This window comes from Triturus cristatus, chromosome 7 (assembly GCF_964204655.1).
Source record: "Triturus cristatus chromosome 7, aTriCri1.1, whole genome shotgun sequence".
Classification (NCBI taxonomy): Eukaryota; Metazoa; Chordata; class Amphibia; order Caudata; family Salamandridae; genus Triturus; species Triturus cristatus.
This window is the reverse complement of record NC_140590.1, coordinates 360,681,918-360,699,283: the sequence shown is the minus strand read 5'-3', so window position 1 is coordinate 360,699,283 and position 17,366 is coordinate 360,681,918. Positions and strand designations below refer to the sequence as shown.

The following is a 17,366-nucleotide window of genomic DNA, read 5'->3' as shown; positions in this document are numbered from 1 at the left end:
ACTACTGGGGGGTGTGGTTCAACTACACCTAGCTGCCCTGAAAAGGAAAGCCAGAGCCATTACACACAGCTTGACCTATCTCAATAAGATCCTAAAAAGCATCTTGGCCACTCCCATACTAAAGGTCATGAAAGCCACTCTTCTCCCGGTGCTACACTATGGGCAACAGGTCTTCCCAGAGACCTGCGCCCCAAGCCTAAACCATGCTCAATGCTCGGCCTATAAGCGAGTATTTCAGCTCCCCAGATACAAACAAAGGGCCAGACTATGGTTGGAACTGGGCCTTCCAAGATTATCACTAACCTGCGAGGCTGAGGCCCTGTAATTCTACATTACCCCCAGGTCCCTTATGTCCTCGTCCCATTCATTTACATATTGGAGATGACCATCTCCACAACAGAAAAAAGACAGAAGAATGCTGTTACACTAACCCCGCCCCTCCCACAGGGAGTATATATACCGGCCTAACCCAGCATTCCCCTGTTCTTATTTTCTGTCTTCCGACAAAAAGGGATGGGAAGTTTATTCTTACCTGCCCTTGGCTTCTGTGACGTATCGTCGGGCTGCTGGGCTGTCCTCTGCGTCCCTGAAGTCTTCCTCGTTGTCTCGTCGAGCTGCTGGGCTTTCGCCGTCCTGTTCCGCGGACTCCTGGCCTGCCGGGTTTGCCGGGAGCCGCGTTGTGGGCGGCCGGTCCTTTGTGGCTGGGTCGACGCTCCTCCCAGGCTGTTCCGGGTTGAAGGCTGTGGCTGGGCCTGTCGGGATGACATGCTGCTGTTGCTGTTTGGGGCTCCTCGGGCCGGTCTTGGTGAGGTCCCTGGTGTTCCTGGGTGCCGGTTGCTGCTGCTGGATTCAGCTTTCCTCCCTGGCCGCTGCATGGACGTCTGGGGGTGTCGGTTGCTCCTGGTTTTTCCTCTGATGCCTCGGCGCTCGCTGTTGGATGGCGTCTGGGCTGGTGGTTGGAGGTCAGTCTTGTGTGTTGTTGGTTGACTACCCCCGTGGTGAGTACCGCATAGTGGTTTATTTTCCCACTTGCTTACGGCGGCCCACAGGGAGCCTGGGTCATGTCCCCATTTTGTCTTTCATCTCCCTCAGACACTGGGTGTGGTGGCAGGGTGGACTGCTGCTTCTGTTTCATGGGCCTGTGTTTGTTCCTCATGATCAGAGGTTCTACTCCTGTTGGGTCCTCTCAGCCTTTCGTTCTTCTGAGGTTGTTCACATGTGTGCCCTTGCGTTTGGTGACGGTGATCCATCTGTTGTTTAGTGCCAGGTTGTTTTGGGTGGCCTTGCGCTTTGCCGATTCCTTTGTTATACACATGGGGGTCTACCACTACTGTGTGTGCCATGCTTGAATTTGTGGCCATTTTTTGCCTGATATTTTTATCCAGGTTGCAGGGGTTCTTCTTCTTTTGGTGTCCTCTTCCTGCCTTGCGGAGTCACTGTGGCCTGGTGGTTGTGGTCATATACTCTTTTTTTCCTTGGTTTGGGTTTCACTCTCTTGTGTTTCCCTGCATGTGTTGGCTGTCTGCCAGGGGTGGGGTGTGGATCCGGATTGCCTCATTTCCCCTCGTGCCTACTGCTGCTGTCATATATGTTTCTATGTGTATGTGTCCTTCTGTGCAGCATGTAGTATGCTGTTGCACTTTGGATGGACTTGGTGTGGGGGCGTTGTTCCCGCCTCCGGGTCGCTGCCGCTTCCTGGGCTTCTGGTGTTCCCTGGGTTGCGTGCTTTCTGCTCTGGTACCCTGCTGCATGTTTCTTCCACCTTTGTCCCCTTTGCTTCTGCGTCTCTTTGCGGCAACCCTCTCTGTGTGGGTCTTTTGGGAATGGTGGTGTTCATTCTGCCTTATGGTCTCGTTTTTCCATTATGTGTCCTGCGCTGTGTTTTGGTGTCGCGCTTTGGTACCTGTCCTGGTCTTCGGGTGCCGCTGCTCTGTTGTTTTGGTGCTGGTTTGTTGCCGGCTAGCGGACCCTGTCGGGGTGTTCCGCTGTGCTCGCTGGACGTGCCTTGGCTTGGTCGGTCTAGTTCTTGGGGTTCCTGGCTGTTCCTTCTTTGCCTCGCTGTTCCTGCGATGGGCTGTTTTCTTGTTCTTCACTCGGACCCTGGCGCCTGGTCCTGTGCGATTCCACTCCGCTGCTTCTGTTGATGCGTGCTTCCCCTGCTGCCCCCTGTGAGTGCTCATGGTTTGGGTTCTGTACAGCCTGGGGTGGCTGGGTTTGACCATGGGGCCTCCTGGGTGCACGGAGCCTTTCTCTTCCTTCCTTGTGTTGGTTCTGGCTTTGGGTGGCATGGGTGGCTTGTCCCTGCCTTTGGGCTGCTTCTTGTAGCCTGGCTGGGTGGTGCTGTGTTCAACAGCTTGCCGCTTCCGTGATGGGTTCGGCTGTCTTTGTTGCTCTGGGCTCTGGCGCTTTCCGTGCACTGTTCCTGGCTTCTGTGGTTTCCTTGGCTTGGTCCTTGTGTTCCCCGGCTGCTGTTCTCCGCTGGATTCTCGGGAGTTGCCCTTGCAGTCTCCTATTCATGCCTTTTGCCTTTGGTTTCCCTTGGTGGGTCCTGCTTGCGCCCTTCGCCTCTGGTCTGTCTTTTCCTGGCTCCTGGTTCTGTCAGTGGTGCTGCTCGGTCTTTGGCCGCTCCTGCTGTGGCTCCCTGTCTGCTGGATACTCTGTCTGTTGCCTGTGTCCTCCTATTTCACAGTCGGTTCTGGTGTTCAGCCCCTGCTCCCTTCGGGTGGCCTTCCTGCTCTGTGCACTTTCTGCGGTGGTTGTGTCTTTGGGGCTGGGTGGGCCATGCTTGGTGCCTGGCTGGTTTCCCAGGTGATGTTGGCCTCGGTTGTGCTTCCGATGGCCTGTGGTGTTCATCTCCGCCTTGGTTCTCTGGGGGGTGGTGGGGGGTGTTCTTGTCCCTGCTTGGTCCTGTTTCTTTAGCCGGGGTTGGGCCTCGGATTTTTCCCCCGTGATCCTGTTTTTCCGGAGGCCTTTTTCCGGTTGCTCCTGGTCTGCAGGCTTGCGGCTGCCTCTGCTTGGTCTACGGCAGTGCCCCCTTGTGGTCTCCCGTTGCCTTCGGCCTTTCCTCCCTATTGGCAGTTGGGTGTCTGGTTGCGTTCAGGTGGGGTGTCCTCCTGGATGTGCTGGTGCTGTCTGCTCGGGGTTGCCCGGCTGCTTGCTTGCGCTGGTTCCTCTGCGGTCGGGTTCTGGTTCTTGCGTGTTCCTGCCACTGTGGCCTCTTGGCTCCAGCTGGGCCTGTTTTGGGCTGTCTCCCACTACTGTCTTTACTGATTGCCTGCTGCCTTTGGTTGTGTTGGTCGGGTGGCGTGCCTGGCTGCTGGTCCCCTGGTCCTCTGGGGGTCTGCTGCTTGTTTTGAGGGGGTCTGGTGGCTTGTTGCGTTGCTTCCTTGCCTGAGCCTTCTCTCCTCTGTTCCCTGTGGTTCGACCGGGTTGGTCCTGGTTCATACCTGGTTGTGGGGTCCGCCCGGGAGTTGCGGGTGCTGGGGGCTTCCTTTGGGTGGCTGTCCTTTCCGGCTTCGCATTTGGTGCTCTGCCCGGGGCTGCTTGCTCTCTGCCTTCTGGTTTTGTCCTTGTGGCTGCTGGCTGTTCTTCTCATCTGCGGCCTCTTAAGGTCTTGGTTCCCCTGTGGGGTGCTGGGGCCTGGTGTCTTCCGTATTTTCGGCCCTTGCTGTTTCAGGTCTTTGTGCGGTTTCCTTGTTGGTTGTGGTCGTGCTCGCTCCGCTGTTTTCCTTGCAGGTGCCCTCTGCGCCCTTCTGGCCTTTGCTTGCCTGTGCTCTGATGGGGTCCTCCCCTCTTTGGCTTTCCACAAGTGTGTTTTGCACCTCGCACCGACAAATCCCAAAATCTATGACCACCCTACAAATTGAAGGAACTGCACTAAACACCGACGTTATCCCGTACACAGCCTGGAAAAGGATCATCAACAGGCAGCTGAAACTAACCTGAGATCTGTTGGACATCTGTTGCTTAAAATCCTCAACCATATTAACCCTCCTGAATGGCTCTTAGGTACCAGGGAAGTCACAACCATACCTCTCAGATAGACTAAACCAATGGCTCTGCAGAGATATCTTACTCATGTGCTTGCTAGGCCTACCAGTGTCCGATTTCAATTAATGGGCTCCATCGGGAAAGGAGGGGGCCTGCAGACTGTGCAACTACAAGAAGGAATGTGGCTCCACCTTCTGTGCTGTTGTCCCATGCTCAATGCTCCCAGGAGATCTCTCCTTAGACCAGTTTATCTAAAGAAGGATATCCACTCATGCCTTGAGTAATCGTCACCATGCTTCTTCCACATTGCCACATGAATGCTAGCGAGGTGCGGCAAATATGTGAAGAAGCTTGAAGATCTACTCCAACTCCGCCCTGCTCTTCCCCACCCGCCACCTTTGCTCAAAAATTGATAACGAACTACTTCACGGGGTGATTCTGTGCTACGTCTCCCACCCCACCCTCCAAAACTCCCACCTCTGGGGGTGTCAATATCCACACTCTGCACTTTATCTGTTTTACTCACCGTCCACAGATAACCGGGCTAGTCAATGGACTTTTAGACCCTTAAACACAGACTGTAAACATGGTCTCCTCACTTACTGGATAAACTTACCTTTGCCATGGCTAACCTTGGTGCCCACATTGGTGCCCTTTTCATCCTTTTAATAACTGTTTTATCGTAAAATTGTTATGGTTTTAACTAACTAAACAATAAAGATTTTCATTTAATTTCACTTAAGGAAAAAGGAATGCCCTACATTACTCAAGGATGCTCCCAAAATGTGAATATCGCTCTTCTGTGGTGCCATAGGTAGGACATGGGGAGCACCAATTATTTGAAAAGCATTTTGTGGGCTGTCTGGAGTGCAGCTGCCTCTACATAAGTCACCACAGGATTTTCTTTGTAGTTGGCCTAAGTCTCCCAGGGGTATCTATCCATTCTCCTCAGAGAATTTGATTTAATTTGCATGCACTTCCAGAGCTTGTGCTTTATCATAGAGACTTTAGAGTTCAGGGACTCCTGATGGTTGATTGTCTCTAAAGCTGTGCAATATTTCTATTTTTGGAATCCTGGTGACACCCTGCCAACGGCAGAAGGCCTGACCTCATATAATTGCACCTTTTGATTTTAGGTCTATGCATATATGTAGAAGTATGGTTGTGGTTTGCTTGGGTACTAACCGTTCTGAGGGAGTCACCCAAGGCATTTCCATCTACCCAATTGTAAATATTTATAAATTAATGTGTAGTATTCAATAGTGTGTTTGTAATAAATTAGTTTTCTTTTTTATAAGAAAAAAGCCCTGATTGGGCATCCCTTTATTGAGTGTTGATACTGAGTGTGAATATATGTCTTTACATCGCATGCTTCACATTGTATGCCATTACAAAGCGGTCGTTACAACTACCGCTTTGTTACATTGCGAACCATTACAACGACTTGCTGTAGAGGCATGCTGGATTTAGGAATAGTATAATTTACTATTCCTACTCCAGTTTGTGCAACAGCAGGGAAGGTGTTGGATTATAAATCCAACACCTTCTGCCCCCTACAGCAAGTCATTGTAACGACTTGCGATGTAATGGTTCGCGATGTAACAACACGGTCATAGTAACGACCGCATTGTTATGGCATGCGATGTGAAGCATGCGATGTAAGCACTGTTTCCCATTGTGTACCAACGAGCTGGTTTCACTAGACCACACTACCTCCACTCTGTCGGCCGTGGACTGCTCTGCTTCACAGCTGTCAGAAAGTCAAGTGCTACAATGGCATACTCGGTTCGAAGTAAAGAGAAAGTTGTGGTCAGAATTGTGAAGAACTTACATTCATTGCAATTCATCGCCCAATTTCTTAGAATGAGTGACCCTTCAAAACGTGTTTAACTCGCTCAATCTTCATCAGCTGTCTTGCTTAGTAAACCAACAACTCTGAATTCTTATCCTAATCATTTTATGCTCATGTAGAACAAATGCCACCTACTTTAAAAATGGACTGGTCTGATCATTTCCCCAAGCCATTTCAGAAACCAATCTAAAATGATTATACCGAAAACAAAAAGCCCCTAAAAGGTTTCGATGCGCCTAAAAACAACTACAGCAATCTTTCAAGAATATAGCCTAGCAAGGCATAGACACCTTAAACCCTTTCCAGATATCAACGAATGTTTACAAATACAATCATATCCTCAATGACATTGCGGGCACCACTGCATGGATGCAAAAAAAAACTTCGCAATCTAATCCTACATTGCTCCAACAAACTGCTTGCAGTTAAAACAAGACTACTCCACAATACAGAGAGAGAGTGGATAAACTTAAAATTGTTCTTGATTTGTACTAAATAATTCAATGTGAAAACACTACATATAATCCATATTAACACGCCAGCTACCTCCGAAACAAACCAACACCTCTCCCAATCGTGCACGATCACTGGTTGGATACATCCATACTAACTGCAGTCCATCTCTGAACAACCTACTCACCCACTGCAATGACTTCATTTGACTTTCATGAACAAAATCCCGCCCACGTGAGACAATGTCTCTCCAAACTCCATTTCTATTAAACCTATGTTAAGGACCTAAAGCGTGTTACCTGTTCTGCGCTTCTGCAGCCAGTTCCAGGGAACATCTTTTCAAAATTATTAAATAGCTTAAACCCACCAACTGTATCTCAGTAATTTTTATAGAGCATCAGAAAATCGCACATTCCACCATTTGATCAAATGTAGTGCCAACACATACGCTCTTCATTCACTCAACAAATCTTCCCTGGTCCTTTAAAAATTGGCCAGAGGACTCCCATCTTCCCAAAACAATTATTTATCCAAATATGCTCCCAAATCAAAATGGACAGAGAGAGCAGTTGAGAGACACACCCGAGCCACGGATCACAGGTCAATAGCAAGAGCCTCCTGGGAGTCTTCACGAAACTCAGGAATGGTCCATCTGCATTCTCAACATATAAAAAACTCATCTTTTTAGCATCCTTTTATTCGCATCTACAGTTTTGGTCTACCTTGTAATATGATTTGAATATTCTGCTATTGAGTGTACTTCAATGTTTATGATAATGCCTCGCTGATGCAGTAGGACTATAAGCAAACTTTAAATAAATTGAGTAAATGCATATATAGTATTGTGTAGATTTTTTTTAATTATATGGTCCTAAGTAGTATTTTAAGAAACCTGGTTTTCGCTGCGTGCTACAGTGGTATAAAATATTAATAATATTATTGTTTTAAATTACATTTATGTGAGCTTAACTGTTGGAAATCTCAGGTCATTTAATGTTGTATTCGTTCCCTAGGATTATCTTTGCATTTTAGTTACTAGGTCTGTTGTAGAAAATTATCTTTCTCCAGACATTTCTCACTTGTAATAATATAAAAAGAAACCAAACTAAAGAAGAGAGAGGAACTTATCAAGTCAATGGCTCCGTGATGAATATTGTGCATGTAAGGATGTTTGGACTGGTGCCCATGGCGCGGCTCTGGGGCTGTGTGGTCTGAAGCTTCTTGTCCTCCTCTTTAGTCATTCATTGTGCTTTCTTTTTGTTTTCTTCACCTGCAGGTCCAGCCTTTTGGGGGCTGGTGAACTCAGCCTGGAACCTCTGCACCATTGGGAAGCGACAGTCGCCTATTGATATAAACACCAGCGAAATCGTCTTTGACCCCTTCCTGCCCCCGCTGAGACTGAGCCTGCTCAAGAGGAAGGTTTGTGAGCCACCATAGTTAAGGAGGGCTCATTCTTCATGGGTTCATGATGGCGGAGGTGTGAAAAATGCACTTGAGAAAAAGGAATCAGTGAATGCACAGCCAGGGGAGCTACATCACAGGGGGCCAATTGGGCCCCTATTATGGATGGCGGATGGGGAGGGAGTGGTGTAGCTGAATCCTCGAATAGCGTCCAGGGAGAACGTGGGATGTGATACTGTTTGTGGTACATCCTCGGAAATCCCCCTCTGCCAGGCTATGGTTGAGGAGTGGGTACATGGAAGGCAGTGCCACTTACTATCATATCAAACCATCACTGGGCAGCAGAAACAAAGGCACCGAGGGCTGCACAACAGAGGCTCGGCAGTGATGCAAATAATTAAGTGAAAACGTTTTGCAGTATTTTGTTAGTTCTGAGATATGAAATTCTGCAAACAAATGCCCCAGTCCATGATACAGAAAAGTGTATGCACCAGGGTAGAAATGAGAAATGTTTTTGTGAATCAATTCAGAACGTGATTTCCAAGCTTTTTTTGGTTGTAAATTAACTTATCGATGTAAAAAAAATAAGCAATAGTTGGTGAACAACAGCTCGAAAATAAATTGAATGTATTTTGTAGTGTGTTGCTACTCACATTTTAAAAACATAGAATAAACTGGTTTTGTTTTAAGCATAGTCCATCTTCTACATGCCAAAAGTGGATTTTTTTTTTTTTTACATCATGCTTTGTAAACACGGAAGTAACCTTGTTAGATCAATTTTGACCATGTTTTTCCAGGCGCAAATACTGTCAGTTCCAACTCCTTGTACACAAGCAGTACAAATAGTGCACATACATTTAATAGTTTTTTTTGCACTCGTACATTTCTATCCTACACAGTTAATGTTCGGGCGGCTCTAGCTTCCCTTCATCCACCCGTCCTCTGTTCCTGCTGCTTTTAACTCGTGGTGTGTTGGCCCTGCCCTCACTCTTCCTCAACTTTGAGTGACTGAGGGAACATTCCACTGTTGATCACCATTATGTGATAAAGAAAGGCAATTTTATATGAGCCAGAAAGAAAATAAATCGTATGATCTTGCAGTGTATCTATATTTGTATGTTTTGGTATTTCTAAAGCACAAACAGTCTGCAGCGGCACAATTGATAAGCATTAATTCCAGGCATTGATGAGTTGAGCAGCTATATAAGGGCCTCGTGGACACCATCCCGTGGCACAGATATAGCCTGTTGAACTGATGGTCAATGTTCTATTACACTGATAAGTTTACTCTCGGATTTTTATGCAATATTATTCGCCACTAATTGCCAATATTGATTGACTCTGCTGGTCAATGTCATTTGGTGTTTTGGTTAACATTTTGTGTCCCTAAGCAACAATATCTTGCACCAATAATTTGCCTGTGTGATTGTGATCACTGAGGGGCAACGTTGTGCAGAATTATGTAGTATAAGCTGGTTAAACAATATGCTTTTCATGGACAAGCATATGTGCACCGATGAGTAATCCTGACTGGCTTTAAAGGGGAGACCCAGTAATTGAGGTTACAAAACAATGCATCCTAAAACTTCAGCTGACATGATCAAACAACATTTCACAAGGTTGATCAGACAGATCAGCAATATTTCAGATCAAACTCACATTCAATAACAAAGGCAAAATGATCATTATTTTAATTATGTTTTGTTATTTAGATTATTTAGTATTTACATTTTTCTTTTTTTCAAGACACATATGGCATCTCACGTTAGGCAAATAAAATCAAATATATTTTTTGCATTATCTAAACACATTTTAGCAGTGAGTGCAAGCTCGATATCCCTCCCTGGATTCCAGACCTCCCTCCTACAGTGCCCTTCCTCCAATAAGTGTGTCTTGCCTGATTTAAAATACATAATTCAAGAGCTATAACCATGGAGTCAAAAAGGGATTGTCAGAGGTCACAACCGCAACCCTTGGCTTCCCCTTTGTTACCTATGGCACTGTCTTGGCGACCGCTACTTCAGAGGTGCCACAACCGTTGCCAAGAACACAGTGGCAGCTCCACATTCCTTATTTCCTGCTCACTTTTCATAATTCTAATAGTGAATAATACTCTGTTATTCACTATTAGTGTAATAGAAAATGGAGCACTCGTACCTGGACATTTGGTGGCAGATGTGACAGCTAAAAATGGATTCAAATGTATGTTGTGTGTGTGCTTGAGCGTAGAGTGTGTGTAAATGAGAGAGTGTGTGTGAAGTGTGCCAGCATATGTAAGCGTGTGTGAGTAAAAGTGAGTGAGAGTCAGTGACAAGTAGAGAGTGAACATGTGTGGGACTGAGGACCACAAGTGCCATTATTTGTCGCAATGCAATACTCCACCACATTTGTTGCACTTCCTTGTGTCAAAGGGAGAGAAAAAAAATATTCCACACCTACTAAGAGGTGGAACCTTTTTCTCTCCCGCTGTTCTGGCACACATTTGGCAGCCAAGTGCCAACGCCCACAGCTATTTGCCATGGCGCAACACTGTGTGCATTCTCGGAAGCATTGTTTTGTACTAGAAGGGGATCCTTCCAGTATAAAAATTATGCTTTTAGGCTTTTCTGACTATGTATGTGTACTATACAATGCAGCACACGTGCAAAGATGGAAAAACAAACGAGAAATGAAACATTTCTCTGTTATGCCTACCTGGAGGAGGCATAACATTTTGGCACACATTTCTGTCTACCAATGTTTGTAGATAGGCATTTGCATCAAAACCAATGGGTGGTTTTGGAGCATAGGAATGCCCCTTTACCACCCATAGAACACCCCCTTGATGGAAAATATTGCAAAGCAGAACATAGTACAACTTTGCATTACTTTAGCATGAGATCCATCGCGAATCCTGTTTGCGCAGGAGAGTAAATCTTACCTAACACTTTGCTCTGGGTTTGGGTCACAAAAGTGACACAAACCCAGTGGAAAGAGTTAGTAAATCTGTGCCTGAGTGTCAGTATGTCTGAGCGATTGAGAAAGAGTAGGAATAAGAGTGAAAACAGGAATGGGCGTTAGATGATGTAAATGTATGAGTGACAATGAATGAGAGTGAATAAGTGAATGTGAGCGAGGATGTGATGTGATGCTTGCTAGTTTGGGGTTGGTCCTGGCATACTCAAGTTAATTATTGTCTCATAAAAATACTCAGGCCAAAATATTGACACTGGCTTACTTGCAGCAATTATTAGCATGACAGACACCTGTAAAAAAATACTGATGCTGGCATGCTTGGGGTAATTCGTAGCATAAAGAGCCCCAATGGTAAAATCCTGATACTGGTAAATTAGCGGTAATGTGATTATGCGTTTGCAGAATTTTTCGCATAATTATGGATTTGCTGCATTTGGCAAATGTTCCGCCATAGGCCGGATGATTTGGAGATTTTCACCCCAAAAACATTCTAGCTCAAATGGATCAAACGTTACTACAAATGTGGTTATGCGTGTTGCTGTGCAGCACACTGCACTTCACAAAGTGTGACTGTTCACCTTTCATTTGCATATTGCTGTATTTGGGTGTTAAACTAGTAATATTATGGTGAAACCATTGTCCAGACAGTGTTAATGTGTAGAAATTACAGAATAATGAACTGAGACTACCACATACGGTGCCACATTATGCTGCATAGTTAGTAACCCTGGGCGTAGTTCGCGAAGTAGCGCTACGCGTAGCTACGCAAAGTGCACTTCGCACTATGCGAGCTACACGTAGCACTTCGCAAACTGCGTAGTACCCTGTTCGCACTGTGCAAGATGCCGTTTTCAATGATCGCACAGTGCGGACAAGCATCCGGCACTGTGCAATCATTGAAAACTGTATCTTGCACAGTGCGAGCTGTAGTTTTCTGCCGCTCGAGTAGATTTGTACTCGAGCGGCAGCTTTCTCAACGCGGACTGGTAGTTTCTCATTGTGAGTGGTCGTGAGCATATGCGACCACTCACAATGTGCATCCTGACCTCCCCGCGTTGAGAATCTCGCCGGGAGGTTTATTTTCCACGCTCGCGATCGGCAACTTGATGTTGCTGATCGCGAACGAGGAAAAAGTCTCGCTGGTATGTCATTTTGCTTGCTCGCAGTCGCCAACTTGACGTTGAGGACAGCCAGCAAGCAAAAAATGACCACTGCACTACGCTACGCTACGCGTGTTTGCACTGTGCAACGTGCAATTCGCGTAGTGCGAAGTAACGCAAACTTCGCAAACTACGCGAGCATAGCATAGTGCTTTGCCCAGGCTTAATAATTAGTATCTATAGCTGCATCATTTAGTAAACGTTGCCCTATAATTTGGTCCTCCCTTGCTGCTTATTTCCAATGGCCCTGCATGTAGGGCAACCAAAGAAAAATGCTAGCATACTCAAGAAAATACTTGGCACGTGGACACCAGAGGCAGAATGCTGGTACTAGCACACTGGAGTTAATTATTTGTATAAAGTTGGACAACCTGGCATATGGGAGAGGTGGCAACATAACAAAATGCTGGCCCTGACATATTGAGGTAATTTTTGACATAAAGTTCACCTATGGTATAAGGCCGGCATAAATTCCAAAATTCTGGCACATACAGATTTAGTGTAATTTTTTATATAAGGTATTATATAAGTAGGGCTCCCGGTTTTATGGTATTTATTTTTTCAACATTTCAGTCAGTATTTATCCATATTTACTTTTTGTTTTCAGTATAAATGAAGTCGCAAAATGGTATATTTCCACATTTATTTAACTTTTGGATGGCCACTCATATGTGGATGCCTGTCACGTTTTAGCAAATTAAGCAGTCACATGTAACAAAACACTACACCCCCAGGTGCCTATTAGTATAATACTACAAATAAATGTTAACATATGCTTGCATTTAAGGACCTCTCATCTTGTGTTTTTAACTCCCCATGCTGTCTATCTACTTAGTTGTTGCCTGGAATTCTTGAAAGACAGCATGGAGAGTCTCCCACAAGAAGCACCATTTTTAGTATATTTCCGCTTTTAAAAATAAATACAGACAGGAAACACATTGTTTTCTGTCTGTATTTATCTGTAAATATCCATAAAAACGGGCAAATGGGAGCCTTATATATAAGATGGCTTACATGGAATATGGGAGCATCAATGACAAAAATCTGCCAGTGGAATAATGTAGGTATTTTTTAACATATGGGTCATTAATACCACATTTAGAAACATGTGGTGCAAACTCCTGAAGAACATCAGACTTCATTTTCTTGGCACATGATGAAAGGATTTGAATATTAAAATGATGCCCTTTCAGTGTTTATGACGTTTTAGCAGATTTATGTGAAAATTGTACTTAAAAATGCACAACTTCCCACACTCTTTTCCAAAATGTTTTCAGGCGGAGAGACATCCTAAAAGAGGTCTGGCTTACTCACTTTGCTCACTCACCTCAATTCAGGGTTAATATTCTTCCTTAGAACTTTCAAAGATCAAGTCATCACCATAACATAGGTGGTATCTATAATATGCATTTGTTTGTACAACAATGTTAAACTAATCATGCTGCTATGATGAAACGTCAGCAAGGTGAATTTTTGTGATGTTTGGATCATGTGATATGCCTTCCTGAAAAATTACATGTTGTCACTTCCTGTGATGTCATTAAGGTCAAGGGATATGTAATGCCACTTCAGCTATCCCTGGCCATTTTGCTGAATTGACACCTATGGTTATAACACTGCATCATTCAGAATTATACCGAGTAAATCACAGGACAATAGACATGTTGTTAACTTCCCTCACAGATTGTTGTTCCAACTCCATGCTGTGAATCCACTTTTAAAAAATTGAGACCTGGTGCCCACCAACGGGCTAGATAAGTCACAGCAGGCATTCCCACCAGGTGTGGCACCCAAATATCACTTTTAGAATATTGTCTGATATAAATATTGTGTCTTAAATATTGTCTACAAAAATATAGCATCACTGGAGCTAACAGTTGTCAAACTACACCCATGTGATGATGTTTTGGAAGTGATAACTGGAACACAATATTCATCTTAGAGCATGCTTCTGTATACAATATTCATCTTAGAGCATGTTTCTGTGTACAATATTCAGATATTCGGACAGACAACAGTCCCAGCAACATAAAATACGCATGGTGTTTCAACATAGAGTAGAATCTGTAACTTTCCCCGTTCACAATGCAATAGGTTCCATTGGAAGGATACCCCATATTCTCCAGCACCATTGAACCAAATAGGGGAGGATCCATGTGTTTAATGTTAGAATCATTTGCTGATTACAATTCAAAAACATTTGAACTCACTTCATAAAACAAAAGTCTGTAAGATTCGGGTAACTCAAGTGTATAGAGAACCCCAGGAGGACACAGTAGATTAAACTGTCTCATAGAGAAAGTGGCAAGATGGATACAATTTTTCACTACAAAGAATATATTGAATAAATACAATTTATATCTACATAAAAATACGTAAAATCATTTAGGAGGATAGGTGCAAAACAGATGCTGTCAATTTTGTGTGTGTAAAAGGCCACTTTCCTGAAACAGGTGCACGTCACAACATTTCCTGGCAAACCGCCTTACAAAACTAAAACCTCGCTATACATCCATTGAACTAGCCTGTAGCACACTCCTATGGTCCCCCCAAACATACACACCCTGCATATAACTCATTAACTGTATTGCATTTCAACATTTCCAACCTTCTATTTCCCCTACATCCTATGAGCATCTGTATGAACCACTAACTAACCAAATGTCCTAAACAGAATCTTTAACTACCTGGTTACCCTCCCCTTGCACATGGTTCCCCAACAGGCAACGCCAGGCAGCTTCTGTCAAGTCCTGTTAAACTTTTCATGCCCCTATCATCCAGACAAGGGGGGTTGTGAACCTACCCTCCTTTTCTGCCTGTTATTGCTTCTGATGTAAGGGTAGACCCCCTGCCACTTGACATTTGAAACCTTGGACAAAACGTCCCTGATTGCTAACAAATACAAGTCCATACCTATTTGAGACAAATGTAGAGCATCACCTCTGCACCCTATCTATTGCCCCCGGCTCGCTCGCTCCCCTCCAAGACCGCTGAGGCACAAACTCAGTCCACAGTAAGAATACCCCAGCCCACTGCAACTTTATTTCCAACGAGTCCCTCATCATAGTCCTCAACAGCAACACTCCTTTTTCACTAACCAAGTAATTTCCCTCAAGGTGAATAAGCAACACATCCAGGCATCGTGACCCAATCATCATACCCTTTAGCATGTGCAAAAGATCCCTCCAAAGCATTTCCCCTTTTCCTTTCCAGGTAACCTGAAAAAGGCGATCATTAAAACCCAAATTAGACCCCACTCCCCTCTGGCCCATCAGTATTGCAGCCCATTTGAGGAACTAGTGGCCAATCACCCAAATCTCCACATCCTCGGATGCTGGTCTCTCTGCTGCTACTGTGAGGAAACAAACAAGAAGTAAGCAATTCACCAAGCAGCCTCTGCCGCGCTGCGCTCACCTCACAACCCCGTGCACAGAAAGCTTATAGCATCCCGATGACCAGTGGCCCAAATGCATGATTTCCTCCTGGGCCCTACCTCTATAGGCAGCTTCTGACGCCACCACAATGCTAAAAAAATGCATGCCATAGTTGGATGCCTGTACCCCCCCCCCCCCCTAGCCGGGCAAATGCCCCCCTAGCACTGCTAATAGCTGGTATGCTGTCACTTTGCCTCCTTGAATATGTAGAAAACCCTCCCACTGTCCTTCCCACAACATGTCGCCCAGCGCCCGCCCTATGCCACCGGACATACACCTGATAGCCCGTAGCCTTCAAGATGACCTGCTTCCAGTGGGCCCTCTGATCTGTTTTGTAGTCGCAAATCCATAACTCTCATCTCCAGTGCCCCTACTAGTTGCTACAGTGTTGCTACTCTAAAAGTACCAAAAAACATCAACACCATTACTGTGGAAAATAGGCAGGGCAAGCAGGTCTCCCCTCCATTTCGGCAAGCCACAGGCAACTGGTGCAACACTTTACACAGTAAAAAATGAAAAGGATAAGTTTTCCTGACTCTCCCCTACTGTCCTTGCTCCCTCCCTCAACCCTCTAATATTCTGTGACCCAGTTCTCCCACCGTATGGGGGGTATTCCCACAACAACTTACCCATAAATGCTAAACCTACCAACCTCCCAGAATTAGACCCCTGTCAATCAATCCCAGAATATACTGTATTACATTCTCAACCTTTGCCCATCCATTCTTACGGTGCTGCACCCTCGATGCCAAGAATTCTCTCCAAGCCTGGACATATGCACGGCACGTTGTGAATGAGACAAAGCATCTTCAATGTAATTGTCCATGCCCGGCATGTGGTGTGCTCTAAAGGGATGTTATAACGCAAGCATCCCAAAACAAAAACCCGTAACAGCTTCAGCACCTGGATTTCCCTAGCACACTGTTTATTCACCACCTCCACCAGAGCCACTTTGGCTACCAGAAATAACACTCTCCTGTGAGCTAATTCTGTGCCCCATAGAGTCACCGCCACCACAAAAGAGAAGAAATCCAGGAAAGCTATTCTCCTGCCTCTATTGGTCCGCCTTGTTTGCCATGACTCAGCACACAATCTGCCCATCCAATATAGGCCGAAACCCCGACCTTCGCAGTATCTGAAAAGATTTGAACCTCCCAGTTCATAGCCTCCTGTCTCGCCAAAGGAATACCGTTGAAGTCCTGCAACAAAACACACCATAATCTCAGATCCTCCTTTACCCCTGCTGACAGTCGCACCTGGTGGTGAGGAAGCCCACCCCCGATAGTGACCTCCCAAAACTCCTACAGAACAAACCCCCTGCCCGTACCATCCTGCACACAAAATTGAGATGTTCCTGTAGAACATGGACCTCCTCCTTCGCTTTTTCCCATCCCATCATGCACATTATTAATGTCAGCATTTTCTCCTATTTGTCCTGCAGTAACCTGGATTCCATCCACATGGAATCAATCTCAATGCCCAAAAACTATATCACTGTTTTGGGGCACCCCTAGTTCACCCATGAGCTCTTGGGGTCTTGCCAGTAACACCTTGCAGTCCACCAAACTGGGTGCCCTCACAATGAAGAAGTCATAGTGCGTCACCAACAGATGGCCCATCTGCCATCACCAACAGGTGGCCCATCTGCCATGTGAACACCCATTCCAAGAATGAACTGAAGCACTCAAACAAAGCAAAGGGAATTAAGCAACCCACTGGCAATGCTTTGTCCACATACCATTTCCCTTCAAACTGCAAATGCTCCCAGGCCAGCCACCACTACCAGTGACACAGCCACATTGACCGAGGAGTAGGACAGCAACACTACTTCCTCCACAAAGAAATCATTCAGTGACCTACCCTCGGGTCACGACAAATGTTGCATCAAATGAAATTGACCTTCCTCCTTCTTGGGGACCACTCCAATTGGAGGCACAATCAAATTCTCCATAGGCCAATCATGAAAAGGTCTCGGAAACCACTTTCTTCAGCTTTTTCCTAACTACTTCTCTATGCTCCGATGTGGATTGCAAATTGTCTGCCCACCCTCAAGTCCCTGGACACTCATACCTCAACCAAAAGAAATTCTACGAAATCTGTCCCACAACAAATCCACATCTC

At 45.5% G+C, this 17,366-nt stretch overlaps 1 protein-coding gene across 1 annotated transcript in view; it reads left to right on the top strand.

The window, feature by feature from the left end:
• The window catches only part of CA11 (carbonic anhydrase 11 (inactive)), a 929,313-nt gene that overhangs the window by 749,178 nt on the left and 162,769 nt on the right, over positions 1-17,366 (top strand). The window contains exon 3 of the mRNA XM_085616527.1: positions 7,572-7,714. Within this exon, the coding sequence (XP_085472653.1) occupies positions 7,572-7,714 (143 nt within the window). The remainder of the gene's footprint in view (positions 1-7,571; positions 7,715-17,366) is intronic.